This window comes from Octopus bimaculoides, chromosome 3 (genome assembly GCF_046866305.1).
Source record: "Octopus bimaculoides isolate indiv1 chromosome 3, ASM4686630v1, whole genome shotgun sequence".
NCBI classification, from domain to species: domain Eukaryota; kingdom Metazoa; phylum Mollusca; class Cephalopoda; order Octopoda; family Octopodidae; genus Octopus; species Octopus bimaculoides.
Genome location: NC_142930.1, coordinates 107,735,414 through 107,753,357, shown reverse-complemented (window position 1 = coordinate 107,753,357; position 17,944 = coordinate 107,735,414). Strand labels below are relative to the sequence as shown.

At 38.9% G+C, this 17,944-nt stretch overlaps 1 protein-coding gene across 3 annotated transcripts in view; it reads right to left on the bottom strand.

Moving 5' to 3' along the window:
* Nucleotides 1–17,944, bottom strand: part of LOC106882289 (zinc metalloproteinase nas-13) — a 62,916-nt gene that overhangs the window by 36,448 nt on the left and 8,524 nt on the right. Inside the window, exons 2-3 of one of the 3 annotated variants that reach the window (XM_089349445.1) lie at nucleotides 10,009–10,149; nucleotides 1,328–1,379 (exon numbers count right to left, since the gene is read on the bottom strand). Coding sequence is in view for 1 of the 3 variants with exons in the window: in XM_089349444.1 (XP_089205570.1) it covers nucleotides 1,328–1,379 (52 nt within the window). In the remaining 2 variants the exon portion in view is untranslated. Of the gene's footprint in view, nucleotides 1–1,327; nucleotides 1,380–2,489; nucleotides 4,109–10,008; nucleotides 10,150–17,944 lie in introns of those variants that run through there. The other 2 variants (XM_089349446.1, XM_089349444.1) reach the window with 2 other exon arrangements.

Sequence of the window (17,944 nt, the reverse complement as noted above, 5' to 3'; positions counted from 1 at the left end):
TCTTACTGTTCCTACCTTCCCTGCTCAAAATCTAGGCAGTCCTAGTACCTGGCAATCTATTGGGTGGGACGTCCCTTGGTTTACAGACTCTACTGGATAGTTCCACTCTGAAATCATTCCAACTTATCTCATCTTTAGTATATCTTGTATTACATTGTGCATCAGTCGAGTTCATACGCAACCACAGAATTTCAGTCTCTGACCATTGTTGTTGCGTAGCTCCACGTCGGCTCTGATTATGCAGACCTACGATTAAAGACCTTACTGTCATAACTCTCCCATCTCGGACGAAATGTATAGAGAAGATATTTAAGGTGGTTGGGTAGGATTTGAATGGACTTTGGTCGCTCTTTCTAACAAGTCAAGCGACGGTGAGTGAACTCTTTCAGGGATTGTGGATGAAGAAATATGTCTTTCGTTTCTTCCTGCTAGTAAAATTTACATAGCACCAGGTCTGAAATAAAATATTCTGTTTTCATATTGTTTATATATTAAAATATGTCTTTGTTTATTATGACCGTTATTTAGATTATGTGTTGTAGTCATGAAAAGAAGATGAGTAGTATGTGTCACGAAAGGAATATATAAAAAGATATTATTTGTTCTATTTTGAACCCTACAAAAATTAATTGGTACACCAAAGATCCTTGGAAGGGTTCGAACGGAAAAATCTCACGATCAGAGTGTATCATGCTAATGTATGTGTACATGTGCGTTTGGTTTAATTGTTAGCAGCATGTATGTAAGTGCTACAAAGGATAAAGGTGTGTGTGTGTGTGTGTGTGTGTGTGTGTGTGTGTGTGTGTGTGTGTGTGTGTGTGTGTGTGTGTGTGTTAACATGGTATATCTGGTTGTCGTCGCATACTTTTTTTTCACGGTTATTGTTTACTGTATACTGATCTGATCTTTACTATAGTTGACAGGTTGTGACCGACGGTGGTGCTACCGCTGCTGCAGTTTTGGCTGGGCAACAAAATATTTCACTTGATATATTCTTTTCTTGGAAGCTAGGTACCAACTGACTGACTTGTCTTTATCTATTTCTATAAAAATCATGAATAACAGAACAAAAGTAGGTCAAAAGGATTCGCTTGATTGGTCGATGAAAACCAAAGATTTCTGTTGCTAGCCTGCCAATGTGCCCAGATTTATTCATAGTTAGTGAAACGAGAGTTTGACATTCGAATCTTAAACTTCCCATTGCATTCTTTTAAAACGTTATTGAATGATTTTAAGTAGATACGTGGGAGAGACTAACGAGAATACAGGTTCAATACAGATATGTGACGAAACTTCGATAAAAGAATTGAAGTGTAAGACTACTTACTTGATTCGGAAGCGTCTGCAATTATTTGATCGATTGATTTTTCTTCTGCAACCTGGGAAAGAAAGACAAGGAAACAGCTCTGACTTTTTGACTTTAAGAAATTAAATTAAAGAATTTCAATTTTGCTGATGTTTAACGGTAGACCAACAGAAATATCATTAATACTATAACGAAAGCAGCAAGCTGGCAGAATCGTTGATGCGTTGAGCAAAATTCTTAGCGGCATTTCTTCCAACTCTATACATTTCATCCTTTCGGAGTTGATAAAATATGTACCAGTTGAGCACTGGACTTGATGTAATCGACTAACCCCTCCCCTCAAAATTACTGGCCTTGTGCCAAAATTAGAAGGAATTATTAATACTATGACGTCACCGAAGTGTTTCTCTTTACACCTCATTGTAATAAAGTCTGTTAATTCCTCTTCAGCCTCATTTTTAATGACTTTATCAAAAAACGAAGTGGCGTATCCATAACTTTTTTCAGGGCCTTTAAGATTTATGGAAGAAAGGGAGTAAGTTATCTTCGAACCAATGATTTGGCGGAATGCTTACAAAAAACTGAACTCCAATAAAAGAACCTAATGACAAGGTTGTGGTGATAAACCGAGTGATGGATTAAGTTAGGCCTCGCATAGTAAGAGCAGGGTCCGCCTTTATGTCATACCGTGAACAAGAAAATTGCATGAGGAGTATCAACTATATCAATTGATCATTAAATGAAATGAAATATCTCCTTTTGAAAATTGTAAGTTAGGTTTATATCTATACCACATTGTCTTCAACTTTTATTCTCGGTTTAATGTATGCTTCAATTCTATCATACTAAAATAATGTCGTTAATTACATAGAAAAGATTAACTGCAATACATTTCAGTTTTATTTTTCAAAGTATTATCTACTTTAACCTATTAAGGTGAAGAATTAACAGAGTGCTAAGATCGTTGGATAGCGTGTTTAGTGAGAGTGGTCACTAATTTATAGTATGAAAGTGTTCGTGGAAAAGTCCTGTAAATGAGCTTTTGAGAAGCATGTGTAATGGAATATCAGAAGGCAGAGTTTTTAAACAAATAATTTGATTTGTAAAATTATCACAAGAGCTAACAAGTAATAAGACCGTAGCTTGTGTGTATGCATGAATCAGAGAAAGTATCATAACTTACGTTTGAAGAATAGAATCAGTTGGAAGTCGCTATAAGCTAACAGAAACAGAGCTAGCTTAAGCGAAAACATACTGTTCATTATGTGGCTGTTGTCATCCAGAATTTCGCGGAGCGAAATGGGCAGAAATGAATTAGGCTGTTCATGATGTAGCAAGTTGAGAGCGGCTAAAAATTTAGAGCGAGCGGCACAAACTTAGTGTGAAAAGCAATGAGCTGTCCTGCTGTTGCTGATCCTCCGTCTTTCTGCTAGCTGATAAAATCTCCCGTTTCACTTCATGGGCAAAAAACTGCCTCTAGTATTCATATGCGCCCAGCCCTGATTGGCTGGGGAATGTCATAGTACAGTTGTGCTATGACACGACAAATAAAATAGCTTTCCTGACATGTTACAAATGTCTCGCTTTCTGAGTTCAAATCTCGCCGAGTTGAACTTAGCCTTCCGGGGTTTATAAAAATAGTGTCAATCCAAAGCGAGTGGATTGGCAAAAATGATAGCAGGTTGGTCAAGATACCTTGCTATATCTCTTCCGGGATTTTACGTTCTTACATCAAGGCTTATAACGTGGCTGGTGCTATGGTCTTATCAAAAGTGAAACAATTAGTAAAAGAATAAAAGTGAAACAATATTGTACCGCTGGAAAAAAATTGGAAGGGTCGTATAGGGAGGGCTATAGCTCTCTATATGGGAAGGGGCCAAAATTTGACACCCCACCCCGTCTAGAACCTTCCCCGAGTAATGAAAACCCTTCATGCCAAATTTGGTACAGATTGATCCAGTGGTTTGGCCGTGCATAGAGGAGACACACAAACACACACACAGACAGTGAATTTTATATGTATAGATTGATTATCATCTTATAGGGTGGAGATTTCTCTTGCATCCGTTTCAAGGATTGCTGAACTTCATAAAAGAATTAGTATGTTTAAATTTCATTGGATATTATAGAAAGCATATAAATTCTATTTATATATTTTCAGACTTCAACTTGTGATTTCTGTATCTGAAGTATATCTATTTAGTGTCTGTAAATACATTATTAGGGGTAGTAGGCGTTGATTTATAACCAACCTTCGAGGATGATGCTTGAACCATATACAAAATGATATTCTTCAAGCGTTATATGTTAGTCAAATTTAGTTAGAAGTTAGACATCTAGCATAAAGAATATTGATTAGCTGAGTGCAGAGAAAGTAGTCGTCCTTGTTTCATCCAATGTCAGTTCTGAACGAGCAGGCTAATGATCAAAAGTATTCATTCTCTTACGGGCATTGTGTATCTAGAACTACCTTTCTAATATGCTCTTTCTGTCTTTTTAAAATAGTAGATATAATTTGAGGGCGATTTGGCAGCTACTTGTAACAGATCAAGCAACCAAGTAGAAGCACACACATTGGCTAGTGACACGGGGGTTTTCTGTAGTCACTGACCAAGAAAAAATTGTTAAACACTCAGTTATAACTGTTGATACATGTTGCTACTAACTGGGTTCTGTAAGAATGGAGGATTTCATATCAACTGTTACTATCAGGATTCTTTAGTTATGGGGAATTCTCGCTAGTCGAATTCTTATGTTCTTCATTTCAATATTTAGTAAAGGCTCACGTTAGTAATTTTGAAGTATGTGAATACTTTCTTTCAAAATTCCATAGTTGTTTTATGAATAACGTTATTGTTTGATACTCTAAAATGTCACCACTAATTTTAAGTAATCGTTCATAGAAACTAGGAGCAAGGTGATAGTACTGAAGGTGGCGCTCGATTATAGTAATAAACTGCTGGAGTAACATAATTATGTAAATTGTTGAGTGTGTGTGTGTGTGTGTGTGCATGTGTGTGTGTGTGTGTGTGTGTGTGTGTGTGTGTGTGTGTGCGCGTGTGTGTGTGTGTGTTCTTCTTAGAGATCGTTTCAATCAATTATGTATATGCATGCAATTCGATCTCACTTGGATTTATTGTAATGTAATACACTGTCGGAATTCAACAACCTGCTATTAATTGCGCTCTAAATTACCGCAGATTTATTCTTCGGTAATTGTACATCAATTCTCTATACAAATATGTATGTTCATGTGCGCATGAGTATGTATGTGTATATTTGTGGATGTATGTATGTATAACCAATTAATTTCTTATTTCTTAAAGCCTTATTTTCGAGGTGTGTGTATGTGTGTGTGTGTGTGTGTTGATTGTTACTTCTTGTCAGAGTGCCACCTCCTCATTAAACTTGGACGGTCATGTGTACGCAGGTGACTTTTCAGCCTGGTTTTCGTCCTGTAGGAACGTTCGCAAGTGACAACTATTTTTCTTTTCAGTACGAATGTACTGTGGTGCGTGTGGCGGTATAACCATCTCACTAGCAGGTTCATTTCTTCCTAGCAGATGTCTTTAAATGGCTGACAAACCAAACCCATATCGGTTCCTGCTAGGTTTCTGCAGTCACTGCATTTGGGTCCCCTTGCGGTGTATTCGCTTTTATTCAAAACTGTCACATCTGTACTTGATAGTTTCTCTCCATGAAGTACGGTTTTCAGCCAACGTCTCCCAGATAACCACATTAATCTCCAAGACTTTAGGATTACCTTTTATGGCATTCTTGTTTCTAGGTTTGTTTTTATGCTTTTCCTTCAATACAAACCTAAAATACCTATTTAGGTAGCCCACATTCTTCCATCCTGACGACATGATCAGCCCAACGCATCTGGTTCAGAATTATTCTTTTCTGAATACTGCTGTTACGAGCTTTCTCAAATACAACGAATTCGGGGACCACTTTATGTTCAGGATGCGCCGAATACTGTGCTGATGATGTCTTTCTAATTGTTAGATATGATGTCTGTAAGTTATCCACATTTCGCATCTGTATAGCAGAGCTGTAAGAACACAAGATTCATACACAGCGAGCTTCGTGTCACTCGTGACACTCCGATCTAACTAAATCCGCTTCTCAAATTTCCCGCAAACAGCATCAGCTGTCGCAATCCTGTGATCTATTTCAGAATCAAGGGAGCCATCTCTTCCAAGATACACAGAGCTGACCAACGCTTCAAGACTTTTCCCTCCCACGAAAATTTCAGGTTCCACATATTATCTCCCAACTGGAGAAGTGTACATGAACTTTGTCTTTTTTTATGTTAATATTTATATTAAATGCAGTGCATGCATTATAGGTGTCCAATATCATTTGTATGTCCTTCGTTGAATAAGTCATAAAAGCAGCATCGTCAACGTAAAGGAACTCTCTAACAAGAATGCTGTTGTGGCGGACGCCCCGAGGTGAGAAATGGGCTGGTCCACTACTAATGAATTGTGGACAGACTCAGTAAGTAGTGTCAGCCCGCGAGGTATTTTTGTTGTACAATCGAAGACGAAGCCAAAATACTGAAGATTACAATAACCAAAAAAGTGAATTGGTGAGAGTATGACCTGGAAATGGCCATACAAGTAAGCCTTAAAGATTTACACGAAATCACCGAAGAAATCATTTTACCAGACGACATGAGACTGAGAGTAGTGATGGAAGGCAGACCACGAACATATTATCTGTGTGGTCAAAAGGGGAACATGAAAGCAAGGTGCCCCAAGAAGGAAAATAAAGAGGAAAAGCACAAGCAACAATGGGAAGAAAAGAGTACCGAAGTGGTGGTGCCGGAAGGAGAGAAGAACAGAGAGGAGGAATTGTTCACCGTTGTGAATAGGAGGAAAAGGAAAGAGCGTGTGAGCTCTCCACCAGAGAGTCAAAAAAAGAAGGAGGTAGAGTTGGAAGTGATAAGGAGCTGGTTCGAAATACCAGCAGCACTAACATTACCAACAGAACGCAACGAGGAAGCAGGAACATCATTACAACTCGAAGCTAAAGACATAGATGTAAAAGAAAGTTTTGGTACACTAGCAGAGGAAATAAAAAGAAAGACTCGTTTGGACAACCCAGACCCGTCGCTGAAACAAACAGAAGTAAAACAGAGGAAGAACAAGTGACATACGGTCACACACGTCAAAAGTACCGAAATTGAAAGAAGGATAACAAAATTCAAATCGGTCATAGGAGTTAAGTTGCCACCAGAGAAATATTCGGAAAACATTAAAGAAATAATAATCGTCAAAGAAAGATACAGAAACCTAAAAGAAATGTTAGGGAGTAATATAGACCCTTTCGGGGGTGAGATAGAATTTGATGAATTACCACCAGTCGTGGAGTACGAGGATTTGAGACCGTGCATGAACTGTTTAAAAAAAATGAAAGTAAAAATGTATTTGGAAAAAAAGAAAAAAGAAACAGACTTTTAAAAGGAGGAAAAAATTATGCTAAAAGAGAAAAAAAGGAGAAAGAAAAATTTTGTAAAACTGTATGATTTAACAGTTAAATGATAATGCTTGAGAAGTGGGGCTCAATGCAGCCATTGCATCATCATTTATTTATTATCATTTTATACATTTTTCATTCATTTTATGTTTTTGTCCCCACTGTAGCGTTCTGTCTGTCCTTGTGCTGTCCCCTCTGTGTTAGGGCCATAGTGCCTAATAAAAAATCAGTCAGTCAGTGAGGTACGCTGTTCGGGCCAGTCACGCAGACGACGAAATGCTTCGTCATAATGCGGGACATATCAAATGCCAAATGTTTTTGACCTGGTGTTGAACCGTCTTATATTAAAGATTTTTCTATAGGTTCTAAATCGCGTGTGCACACTGAAGTCGAAGACTTGGAAGGCATACATAAGTAGCACAGCAAAGTATAGAGAGAAGAGAGTGGAAACCGAAATGTCGTTTTGTTTGAACCGTTTTCCACTGGAGTTGGCTCTGAAAGTGCTCCATTAAAGTTCACTTTTGCCCTCATGTTTTGATTAAGCTTTTTGAATATTCCAACAAATTCAGGACGACATCTAAGCTTCCCCAGTATGATCCCCAGTGCACTAAGATTAGCAGTGTCGAAGTATTGGAACTCTAACACAGATCTGAACTTCACACAGTAAATATATAAAAAAGATTCTGAAGAAAAAATGTCTAAGATTGGAACTCTAACACATAACTGAACTGAACACAGTTCGCAAGTACTTGATACAATGGCACTCGTTGCTCAACACACTTTTCCATTAGCTGGCGGGCTATGAAGACCATGACCATAGTACCACGCCCAGCTCTAAATCCACACTGAATCTCGAGGATTGCTCCAGAACAAATACATTTTGTCAGGCGAATCAGCAAAACGTTGGATAAAACTTTTCCTACCGATCCGAGCAGATAATTACTACATTCAAACTTGGCGTTCTTGCCCTTGTAAATGGAAAACATAATAGCATCTACCAAGCCTTTTGGGGAAAGACTCGTCATACTATACACCTAAAACTAGCCATGAATGGCCACAGCCACATTCTCTCCTCCAAAGCGAATCAACTCCATCCAAACTTGGAGCTTTTCCTATGTTTATCTCTTTCATAGTAGGCCTTGCCACCTCAGCGATTGTATCATTCATCATTTCTGTCATGATCTCCTTTTGGGTAGTCCATTAACAATTCCATCATCAATAACAGGCAGGTTATCAAACAGATCTTTAAAATATTCTGTTCTCCGATTCGTGATTCCTTCTGGATCTTTCATGTGGGCATGCCCATCTTTGACTTCAATCGTATCACTTTTGCGGACTGTGGGCCCAAAATTTGCCTTATTGTGCTGCATAATGCCTTCGAGTCTCTGCAGACCACCAGCTATTCTACATCTTTCGAGTTTTACACTGCAGTTTTCACTTTGCCTCTCAAAGGTGGTCTGCACTAGACCTTCTGCAACAGAACATTTCTCACACAGCTTGTTCTTCTCTTCAATGAGATTGGTGATTTCAGCATCACTATCATCAAACCAATCTTGGCGTTTTGTCTTTTTAAAACCGAGTACATCAATCCCGGTATCATAACCCTGCCTTTTGAACAGTTCCTAAGTTCCATCAAAAATAATATTGTCAAGTACATTATGAAGAGCATCTTGCATTTCTAAATTTTGCAGTTTGGATGCATCTATATCTTTATCACTTTGACACTCGTTGCCCTCATTTTTCCTCTGATCTGCATTTTCGTCTTGCCACGTATGTAGTGTGCACTACGTTCTGCATACCGCATTACTCATATGGAAAGGATACCCTCGTGCTCTCTCTCTCTCTCTCTCTGTTTAGATCTCAAGTGTATTGATGTTTCTCTATAGATATCGTTTTGTTGGAGAAAAGTATTGTACAAGAGACCGAGAGCACAATACTGGCAGCGCAAGACCAAGCTTTGGCCACGAACTGGAGGGTCAACCTTAGGAATGAGCGAGTGTCGTTGATGTGCTGAAAAGAATGGATAGCATGGTGCCATAGGTTGCAGGTAGCAAGACCACTACACATGTAAGACTCCAGGAGCGCCAACAAAACCTGTGCTAAAGAGAAGTAATAATAATAATAATAATAATAATAATGATAATAATAATAATAATAATAATAATAAGGTGGCTAGTGGCTATGAATGACTAAAAGTGATTTAAAACCGGAAACGGAGGCTCTTATCTGTGCTGCCCAAGAGCAAGCATTAAGAACCAATTACATCAAATACAGAATAGACAACACATCAGAAAGTGATAAGTGCAGAATTTGTGAACAAAATGGTGAAACCGTATGGCATACTACCAGTCAACGTACACCACTAGCTCAGAAGGAATATAAGAGACGTCATGACAATATAGCAAGGATTGTGCATTGGACACTTTGCAACAAGTATGGACTCGAAAATGATAATGCAAAGATCCTATGGGATTTTATGATTCAGTGCGATCATGAGATAGAGAATAGGAAACCAGACATAGTGTTAATTGAGAAAGAAAGCAAACGATGCTGACAACAAGGTATGCGATAAGGAAGAAAGAAAAGTCGGGTCGCTGAAAAAGGTGGTAGTAGTACCAATAATTGTCGGAGCCCTGTGAACAGTGAGTAAAACTCTTGAGAAGTACACGGAACAAACAGGAGCAGCAATAAGGGTGGAACACTTGCTTGGAACCGCTCGAATACTCTGGAAGGTGCTCGAAAAATAAGAGGTGTTATCTTAGTTCACTGGTAGTGAACAGTTGACACCGTAGTACACCATCGTGAAAAGCTGTGCAAAGACAATAATAATAATAATGGTTTCAAATTTTTCAACAAGGGCAGCAATTTGGGGGTAAAAAAATGAGTCGATTACACCGACCCCAGTGTTCAACTGGTACTTATTTTAACGAACCCGAAAGGATGATAAGTAAAGTCGACCTCGTTAGAATTTGAACTCAGAACGTAACGACCGGCGAAATACTACTAAGCATTTCGTCCAGCGCGTTAACGATTCTGCCTGTTCGCCACCTTTAATGAAGAAGAAGAAGAAGAAGAAGAAGAAGAAGAAGAAGAATGCCCAGATGCAGTTTCAGGCAATGGCCCTCATAGCTTCTGATCGGAAATGTTATCATGTACATTTTTGTCTTGGTGTAAAAGACGGGCTACAGAAAATATTCTTCTCAACGCTTCAAACTTACTTGCCAGTGGCTTCACCATAACCAGTTGAGCATGTCCCTTAGTGGCTGACGATATATGCATCTCCGATCACGAACCGAAGTGGTGGGGAGCATCATAGCCTTGTGCTGAGAAGAATTTTGTGGAGTTTGAATAATTCACCTCTGGAAAGATAGGTATTTCGTTCATCATTCTTAACCCATATTTTGTTAAATGATAGATAGGCAAAAAAAAAAAAAACCTTCGAAAAGTGAATTATTACCACAAAGGCGAATATATACAGCTTGTTACAGAAAACTAAAAATTCTCAGCTTACTAGTTAAATTCTTGTGGTATGATGGAGGAAAAAAGACAACAACAAGCAAAAGGACAGAATGAAACGTTGGACCTTACTTTGTCGACCGCAGCGGAGTACACGATCGCTCCTGATCAGAACACGTCTTTCTCGTAACCTCTCTGTTTTCTGACTGCCCCCACGTGCTAGCCTTCGACCGCGTGTCGCCTACTTCCGGTCTGACCCTTCCGGTCTGACCCTTCCGGTCTGACCCTTCCGGTCTGGCTTCACTTCTGTTTGCCTCACCTCTCTCCACCACAACACACAGCTCATCACAGTCCATAACACCACAATTCTTACTAAGAAGGAAGTGACCCATTTTGTCTGTATACAAGATTATTTAAACTGTATTCGTTTAAATACAACGTATCTTTGTCCAAGAGAAGATTCTCCTGCAAACCGGATAATATTTATCGACATGTGCCTGTACGATTCTTAGCATGTAGCTTCACTTATTCACGCATCATTATAATCTCTTCCCTCCGCCATTGCCTGTGAACTTCATTAATATACTTACAGAGCGTCGATAACGAGAACCCCAGCCTTTTGTCTGTTTCCAATCTCCTTAACCACGTCTAGTTGCACACAATATTTGTTGTATCCGCTAACAACACCCAAAATATTTTACATTCCTAAACTTCATGGGTTGTTTACCAAATAAACAATGTAGATAGGCCTGGACGATTGGTGTAACATGCACAAAAGCCATAAATCCATCAAATCTCTATATTCTCAGTACAGAATATTCAGCGAATGCAGTCGTGTCGACGCTACAACTTCCAACCATTTCGTCGATAAGAACACTATGGATCACAGAACTATATTAGGAAAACGAAGCGGGGAGTGATATTGGTATTTCATAAATAAGTGTATATTACATCATGTAATTTATATGAGTGGAATGTATATTATGTTTAAATGTAGGTTTTGTTTACATAGGTGTGTCTAATGCTCGTCTGTTTTATTTTAATTTTAGTTTCATTTTATTAAAATAACAATTATTCGTAATTCTGTCTTCTATTTAATTACAAATTATAACCATCCTCAGGAACATACACTGTTTCGGTAATATTTGTGTATAAACATTTTCATAAATGGCTATACTGGTTGTTATTCATCAAAGGAAGTGTAGTGACATCTTATAGCAGACGACTGTGATATGTTCAATGTCCGGAGTTTTATCCACGCATGCGTAGAGTTCGACACCCAGCTTTGGCGCCTTTTCTCAGTCTCTTCGTTGACTGATCTCCGTCGAGCCAAGACGTCCAACAGAGCTCTCTCACATGTCAGCACCAGAGCTTCACAAATAACCACGGAAATCATTCAAGAGGCGTCTCAGTAACCGAGGGCGACGAGCTACCGAATTCCCTCCAAGCGTGAACTGAATTCCACTGTAAATAAATATTGTTATGTTGTTCAGAATCTGCGTTCCGTTGTTCCTTCTAGAAATTTAATGTACGGAAGCGGTGTACACCTAATGGTGTATAACCACTTCCCTACAGAAGTTTTGTCACATCATTGTCATCAGAATGTAATTTAGACATAAAGCCAGAAATTTTGAGAGAAGTGGTTTAGTCGATACCGTTGACTTGAGTACTAGAGCGATACTATATTTTATTTCACAATGATGAAAGGCAAAATTACTCTCAGCAGGATTTGAACTCAGCCGGAACAAATCCTGCAAGGCGTTTTGTTCAGCGCGCTATTTACTGAAACATTGAATCATATGCGAAAATAATCAATGAAATGACAACGGGTTAAACTACAGAAAGCTAGCTGAACTTTGAAAAAGTTGTTTGTCATTATTCAAACCTTTTCATCCATAGCAAAGATCAATGGCTTTCTAAAGGCTGGGCAAGAAGTGATGTTATGTTTCTCTGTGAAAGCTACTGCTGTCCAAATGTTAGTACAGAAGAATACCTGCAGTGATGATACTTTATGGTGAAAATGCTATGGTTCAACAATCAACAAAGGAAGTTCTAGAAAAACACCGGCTGCTCTGTTGTTTTAAAAATGCTGTCATCATGGTATGTATCTATACTATTTGTAAGATTTAGAATGGGAGCAAGCTCAGTTTTTACTATTAAAGATACTGAGAGAAGATATTTCTAAATATTGTTAGTTCGAAATTTAATCGGATTTAAAATGTATACAGGAGTCTTTGAGTCATTTCTAAGATTTCATAAATTAAAATACAGGTTTTCCATATGACATTTGTAGACTGTGCAAAAAAATATATCTTCCTTTCAAAATATGTTAGTACTTTTCAAATAGGAAAGCAAACATTAAAAGAAACTCGCAAGCTATTTTAACACAGCAAAACAGATGTATATCATAATTACATAATTTAAACAAAAACTAAAACAACATAAAATTATTCTTTATCTATAACATATCTTACCGTTCTGGAATTTGTCTATCTTGACATGACAGCCTAAATAGAGATTAACAAATATAAATCTTAGGGAAAAATTACACTGGCTAATAATGTGAGATTTTAATCCTAGCTGAAATCCAAGACCCCTTAGAAGAGAAATTCATGAACATAAGTACAGCTCAACGTAACTAACGCAGAATTTACTAAAAGATAAAGATTACTAAAATGTAAAATGCTACCGGTATTGATAAAGAATACAATTTGGGGTTAAATTACTGATATTCATGGTAATTATATAGTAGCTGTGGCAATTATGAAATTATTTATTAAACCGTAATCAACACTCGATTAGTAACTGGAGAAAAGTTGCATTTATTTCCACCGAACCAAAAAATTAAGTGACCCGGTACAACTTAGAGAGTAATAACCAAGTACAACAACATATACAAAACCGTGACATCTATACATTCCAACGAAATTTACACTCAGCTAGAAAATAATAACTTGTTACTGGAAAATTATTGTGTGGTAAGAAGCTTGCTTTCCAACCACCTGGTTCCGGGTTCAGTCCCACTGCACGACACCTCGGGCAAGTGTCTTCTACTATAGCCACGGACCGACCAAAGCCTTGTAAGTGGATTTAGTAGACAGGAACTTAAAGAAGCCCACGGTATTATATAATATATGTGTGTGTGTGTGTGTGTGTGTGTGTGTGTGTGTGTGTGTGTGTGTGTGTGCGTGTGTATGTTTGTGTGTGTCTTTGTCCCCCACTACCGCTTGACAACCGGTTCGACAACAAAGTATCGACAGAATAAGTACCAGACTTTAAAAAAGTACTGGGTCGATTCATTCGGCTAAAATTCTTCAAGGCAGTGCCCCATCATGACCGCAGTCTATATATGGTTATAAAGAACAGCTATGAACTGAACAATTATTAAAGACAGCAGGAAGAGAAGGAAAATCTAAATATGTTATGGATTGTTAATAGAAAAGCCTGTGACGAAATATATCACAGTTATGGATATTGGAGACTTTACAAGCCCAGAGAATCTAGTAAAAACATTGTATGAGCTCAACTGGAATACCAAAATGAATATGGGATTAGACCAATGGTTCCCAAACGGTGCAGCGGAATGACTGAAAGACAATCAAAAGCTTACAAACGGTTTCAAAAAATTCATGTGCCAAACATAAATATGATTTCAAATTTTTAAATATCATTGGACTCTACCAGAAACAATATCTATGTGTCTCTTCAAAAGCGTTATACATTCTACAGTTCTCCAAGACATATTGCTGTGAACAAGATTTTCAGTTCTGATAAATATCAAAAACCAAAATAGGGAAATGCTTCTTTGTATTAATGAGGAGATGAGTTTGTTTATCTCAAATTAGACCTAATATAAAGGAGATTACTCATCAAAAACAAGCTCATACATTTCATTAAATTTGTGTACTTTAATCATATTATAAGTTGTGTTATATATTGTATTTCGCGCACTATTAGTCTTTTTTTTTTCTTAATGTGCTTTTTATCACATTGTTATGACGTGAGTTGTGCACAAGGGTGTAAGAATAGTATTACTCAAATAAATATTTGGATATGATTATCTACAATAACCTTTCGCAGAATTAATATGTTCATACAGAACGCACTCCGTAATACTCCAAACGTAGTTACGATATTAAACTAACACAGTAACGATGGACGGTCAACGTTGTCAACTAATTTCTTTTATTTTGCACACAGGCCATAATGAGGATGAAATGGCTGCGTTGAGCCCCACTCTCAAGCAGTACCATTTAAATGTTTTAATGTAAAGTTTTTAAAAGCAATTTTCTTTTCTCTTTTGTTCCCTTTTTTTTTTCTTTTAGCATCTTGTGTACAGTCTTTAGAATTTTAACATTTAATTACGGTTTACCATTTTCTATATGGTAATAAGTCTTGATAGTCTATGACAAACGGTAAGTCGTTGAATTCTACTCTAGCACCCATTGGATCCATCCTGTTTCCGAACCATTCCTTCAACTTCTATCTTTCCTTATCAATCACTATTGCCTTCGAACTCTCCGGGTAATGCTCCACTGGTAGTTTCACTCTTATCACCGATCTGGATTTGATGATTTTTCTTTCGCTCTCAGTACTCTTTGAATATGTTACCATATGCCACTTGTTTTTTGCCTGCTTTTGAGTTGCTTCTTCCTGCAATGGAACTTGGTTTTCTGTGATGGTTTCCTTTGTTGTTGGTGTTATTGGAATCTCAGGCAGTGTAAAATCTGCACCTTCCGTTCCCCTCTCCTTCCATTTCTTTAAAGGACTCTTCGGCGGTGAGCTCACACATTCCTTTCTCTTTTTCCTCGTTACAACCGTAAATGCCTCCTCCGCTTCCTCCGGGCATTTCTCTTTTACTGGAGCCGTCACTTCGGCACTCTGCTCTTGTTGTTCTTCCTCACTTTTATTTCTTTCTGGGGGCGCCTTGCTCTCGTGTGTCTTTTCTCTCCACATTGATAACAGGTTGATGGTCTTCCCTCCAACACCACTCTCAATCTTATGTCGTCCGGTAAAATTACCTCTTCCGACAACCCAACAATGCCAAATAAATATCAGCACATCTGCGCTCGTGAGACCCAAACTGTTATATGGACTGTTAGATATGTAATTCGTATGACGTTCCGTGTATCACTGTGGTTCGTCTGAGTTCATTGTTTCATTGTTGTTGTCTTGTGTGACTGTCGTAGTAAAATGTCATTAATATATATGGCGGACATGACTTTTGTTTATTCATAACGAACATTGGGTGAGTACGTTCTTTGTATGTAATTGAATAATAAATGTAATAATAAAAATTTGTATAACTCGTTGTGTTTTCTCTGCGAGTCTTCCGAGGGAAATACAACAGAGTTTATTGGCGTCGCCGGTAGGACCGATAGGATACATGCTTACTTTACCGTAAAATTATTCATCGTAATAACAATGGCTGAAAAACAGACAGTAGAACTTATTAAATTGTTTAGGGAACAAATGGACAAGCAAATGCAACAACATAAGAGAGATATGGATACTCTGTTAAAACTGTTTGGTGCTCGACAAGTTGAAGGCGATCCTAGTGGCTATTTTTCAGCTGCTTCGACAACGGTGTCGATTCCACCATTTGCTGCATTTGATTCAACGACAGAACTATGGCCTGATTACTGGTCAAGATTCCGTACTTTTGTGGCTGCTAATGCTGTACCTGAAAAACGCATGGCACAAGTGTTCCTGACCAATCAGACTGCTACTGTTTACAAGCAACTTGCTAATCTGGCTACCCAACAAAATCCGTCTAAAGATATCAACAACTTGATAATGGACGAAATCGTTGACTTCATGAAGGAACAGTTCGACCCTAAACTTTTCATTGTGAGAGAGCGTTTCAAGTTTTGGAGTGATATGCAGCGGAAGCCAGGCGAAACTCTCCAGGAGCTGGCAGCACGTATACGTCAGGATGCAGCTACCTGTGATTTTCCTGCGATCACCAACCCACAGGATGAAGCTCTGAGACAGAGATTCATATGTTCGGTTAACAATGAAGCGGTTCTGAAGGCGCTTTTTAAGATAAAAGACACAGAATTAGATTTTGCCCGTGCTGTCCAAGTTGCCATTGAGACTGAAGACACAGCAAAGGTTGCGAAAGAAACTGTCTACAGTTCCAAAACCAAGCAGGTGTACAAGGTCCAACAGAACAAGAACAAGAGTCCTCAAAAGAAACATCAGCAGTCTTATTCCACAAACTAGGAGAAATGCTACCGATGTGGAAAGGCCCACAAAGCAACAGACTGTCCTTTCAAACAATCCAAATGTCATTTTTGTGACAAAAAGGGACATTTGCAAGCGGTGTGTAGGAGAAAACAACATCAGCAACGCAATGGCCATTCACAAACTCCCGTGAAAAGAATCACAAAAGCTGAGCTGGTCAAGGCGATCCTAGGCGAAGTTTCCCAGGATGCTCATAGTTTAAGTGTGCCAATAACAATCCAGAACAGACTGTTCACAATGGAATTGGACACTGCCACTACAGGCAATTTTGTTTCCTTGTCAGTCTGGAAACAACTTGGAAGACTAAAGCTGCAAGATGTCAAGCATCGCTATGAATCTGCCAGCAAGCACGACCTGCCTGTTCTAGGAACTTTCATGGGCCAAACCAAGGATCCAACAACTGGTAAGCAGGATCTTATACCTTACATAGTCACCAAGATCTCTGATCTTAATTTGCTGGGTCGGAATGCTATCCAGACTCTGGAAATTTCCGTGGACACTGCTCTAGGTTTGAAAAGCATAGACAGCCAAGCCAACAGGGAAGGTGCTGAAGGGATATACCCAAAGACCTCAAGTGAGCCCTATGTTTCCCTGCAGCAAGATTGTCACAACATGTGTGATGAATTTCCAGATCTTTTCAAGCAAGAATTGGGATGTCTCAAGAACTTTGAACTGGAAGTGAAGTTCAAATCGGACGCAACACCAGTCTTTCACAAGGCACGTCCGGTCCCGTTTGCTCTTCGTGATGACCTGGCCAAAGGTTACGAAGAAGGCATCGCCAAGGGAATCTGGAAGCCAGTTCAGTTCAACAAATATGGAACGCCAGTGGTATCGATTCGGAAAGCACACGCTTCAAGCAACCTGAAGCCCAAACTACGGATTTGTGGTGAATACTCTGTGGGAATTAATGACCAACTTGCTGATCACCGTCATCCAATGCCACTCCCTGCTGAACTGTGCAGAAACTCGGAGGTGGATTCAGATATACAAAGATAGACCTTGCTGATGCCTATAATCAGATCAAGCTGGCTCCAGAGAGTCAACGCAGACTCGCACTCAGCACTCACCGTGGAGTACTCCTGCAACAACGACTCCCTTTCGGAATCAAGTCAGCACCTGGTTACTTTCAGGAGATCATGGAAAACCTGACCCATGATCTACCTGGAGTGGCCGTCTTCCAGGACGACATGCTCGTCAGTGGGAAAGATGCAAACAGTCACCTAAACAACCTAAAGTGTCTGCTCACACGTCTAAGCGACAATGGACTCAGATGTCGCCGTGAAAAGTGTCAGTTTGCACTACCCAGTGTAGAATACCTTGGACACATTTTGTCGGCTGAAGGGATCACGAAGGGATCCAAGGTCGAAGGAGTCTTAAAGATGCCATCTCCAACGAACGAATCAAGCTTGAAATCTTTCCTAGGTTCAGTTCAGTTTTATGGAAAGTTTATCC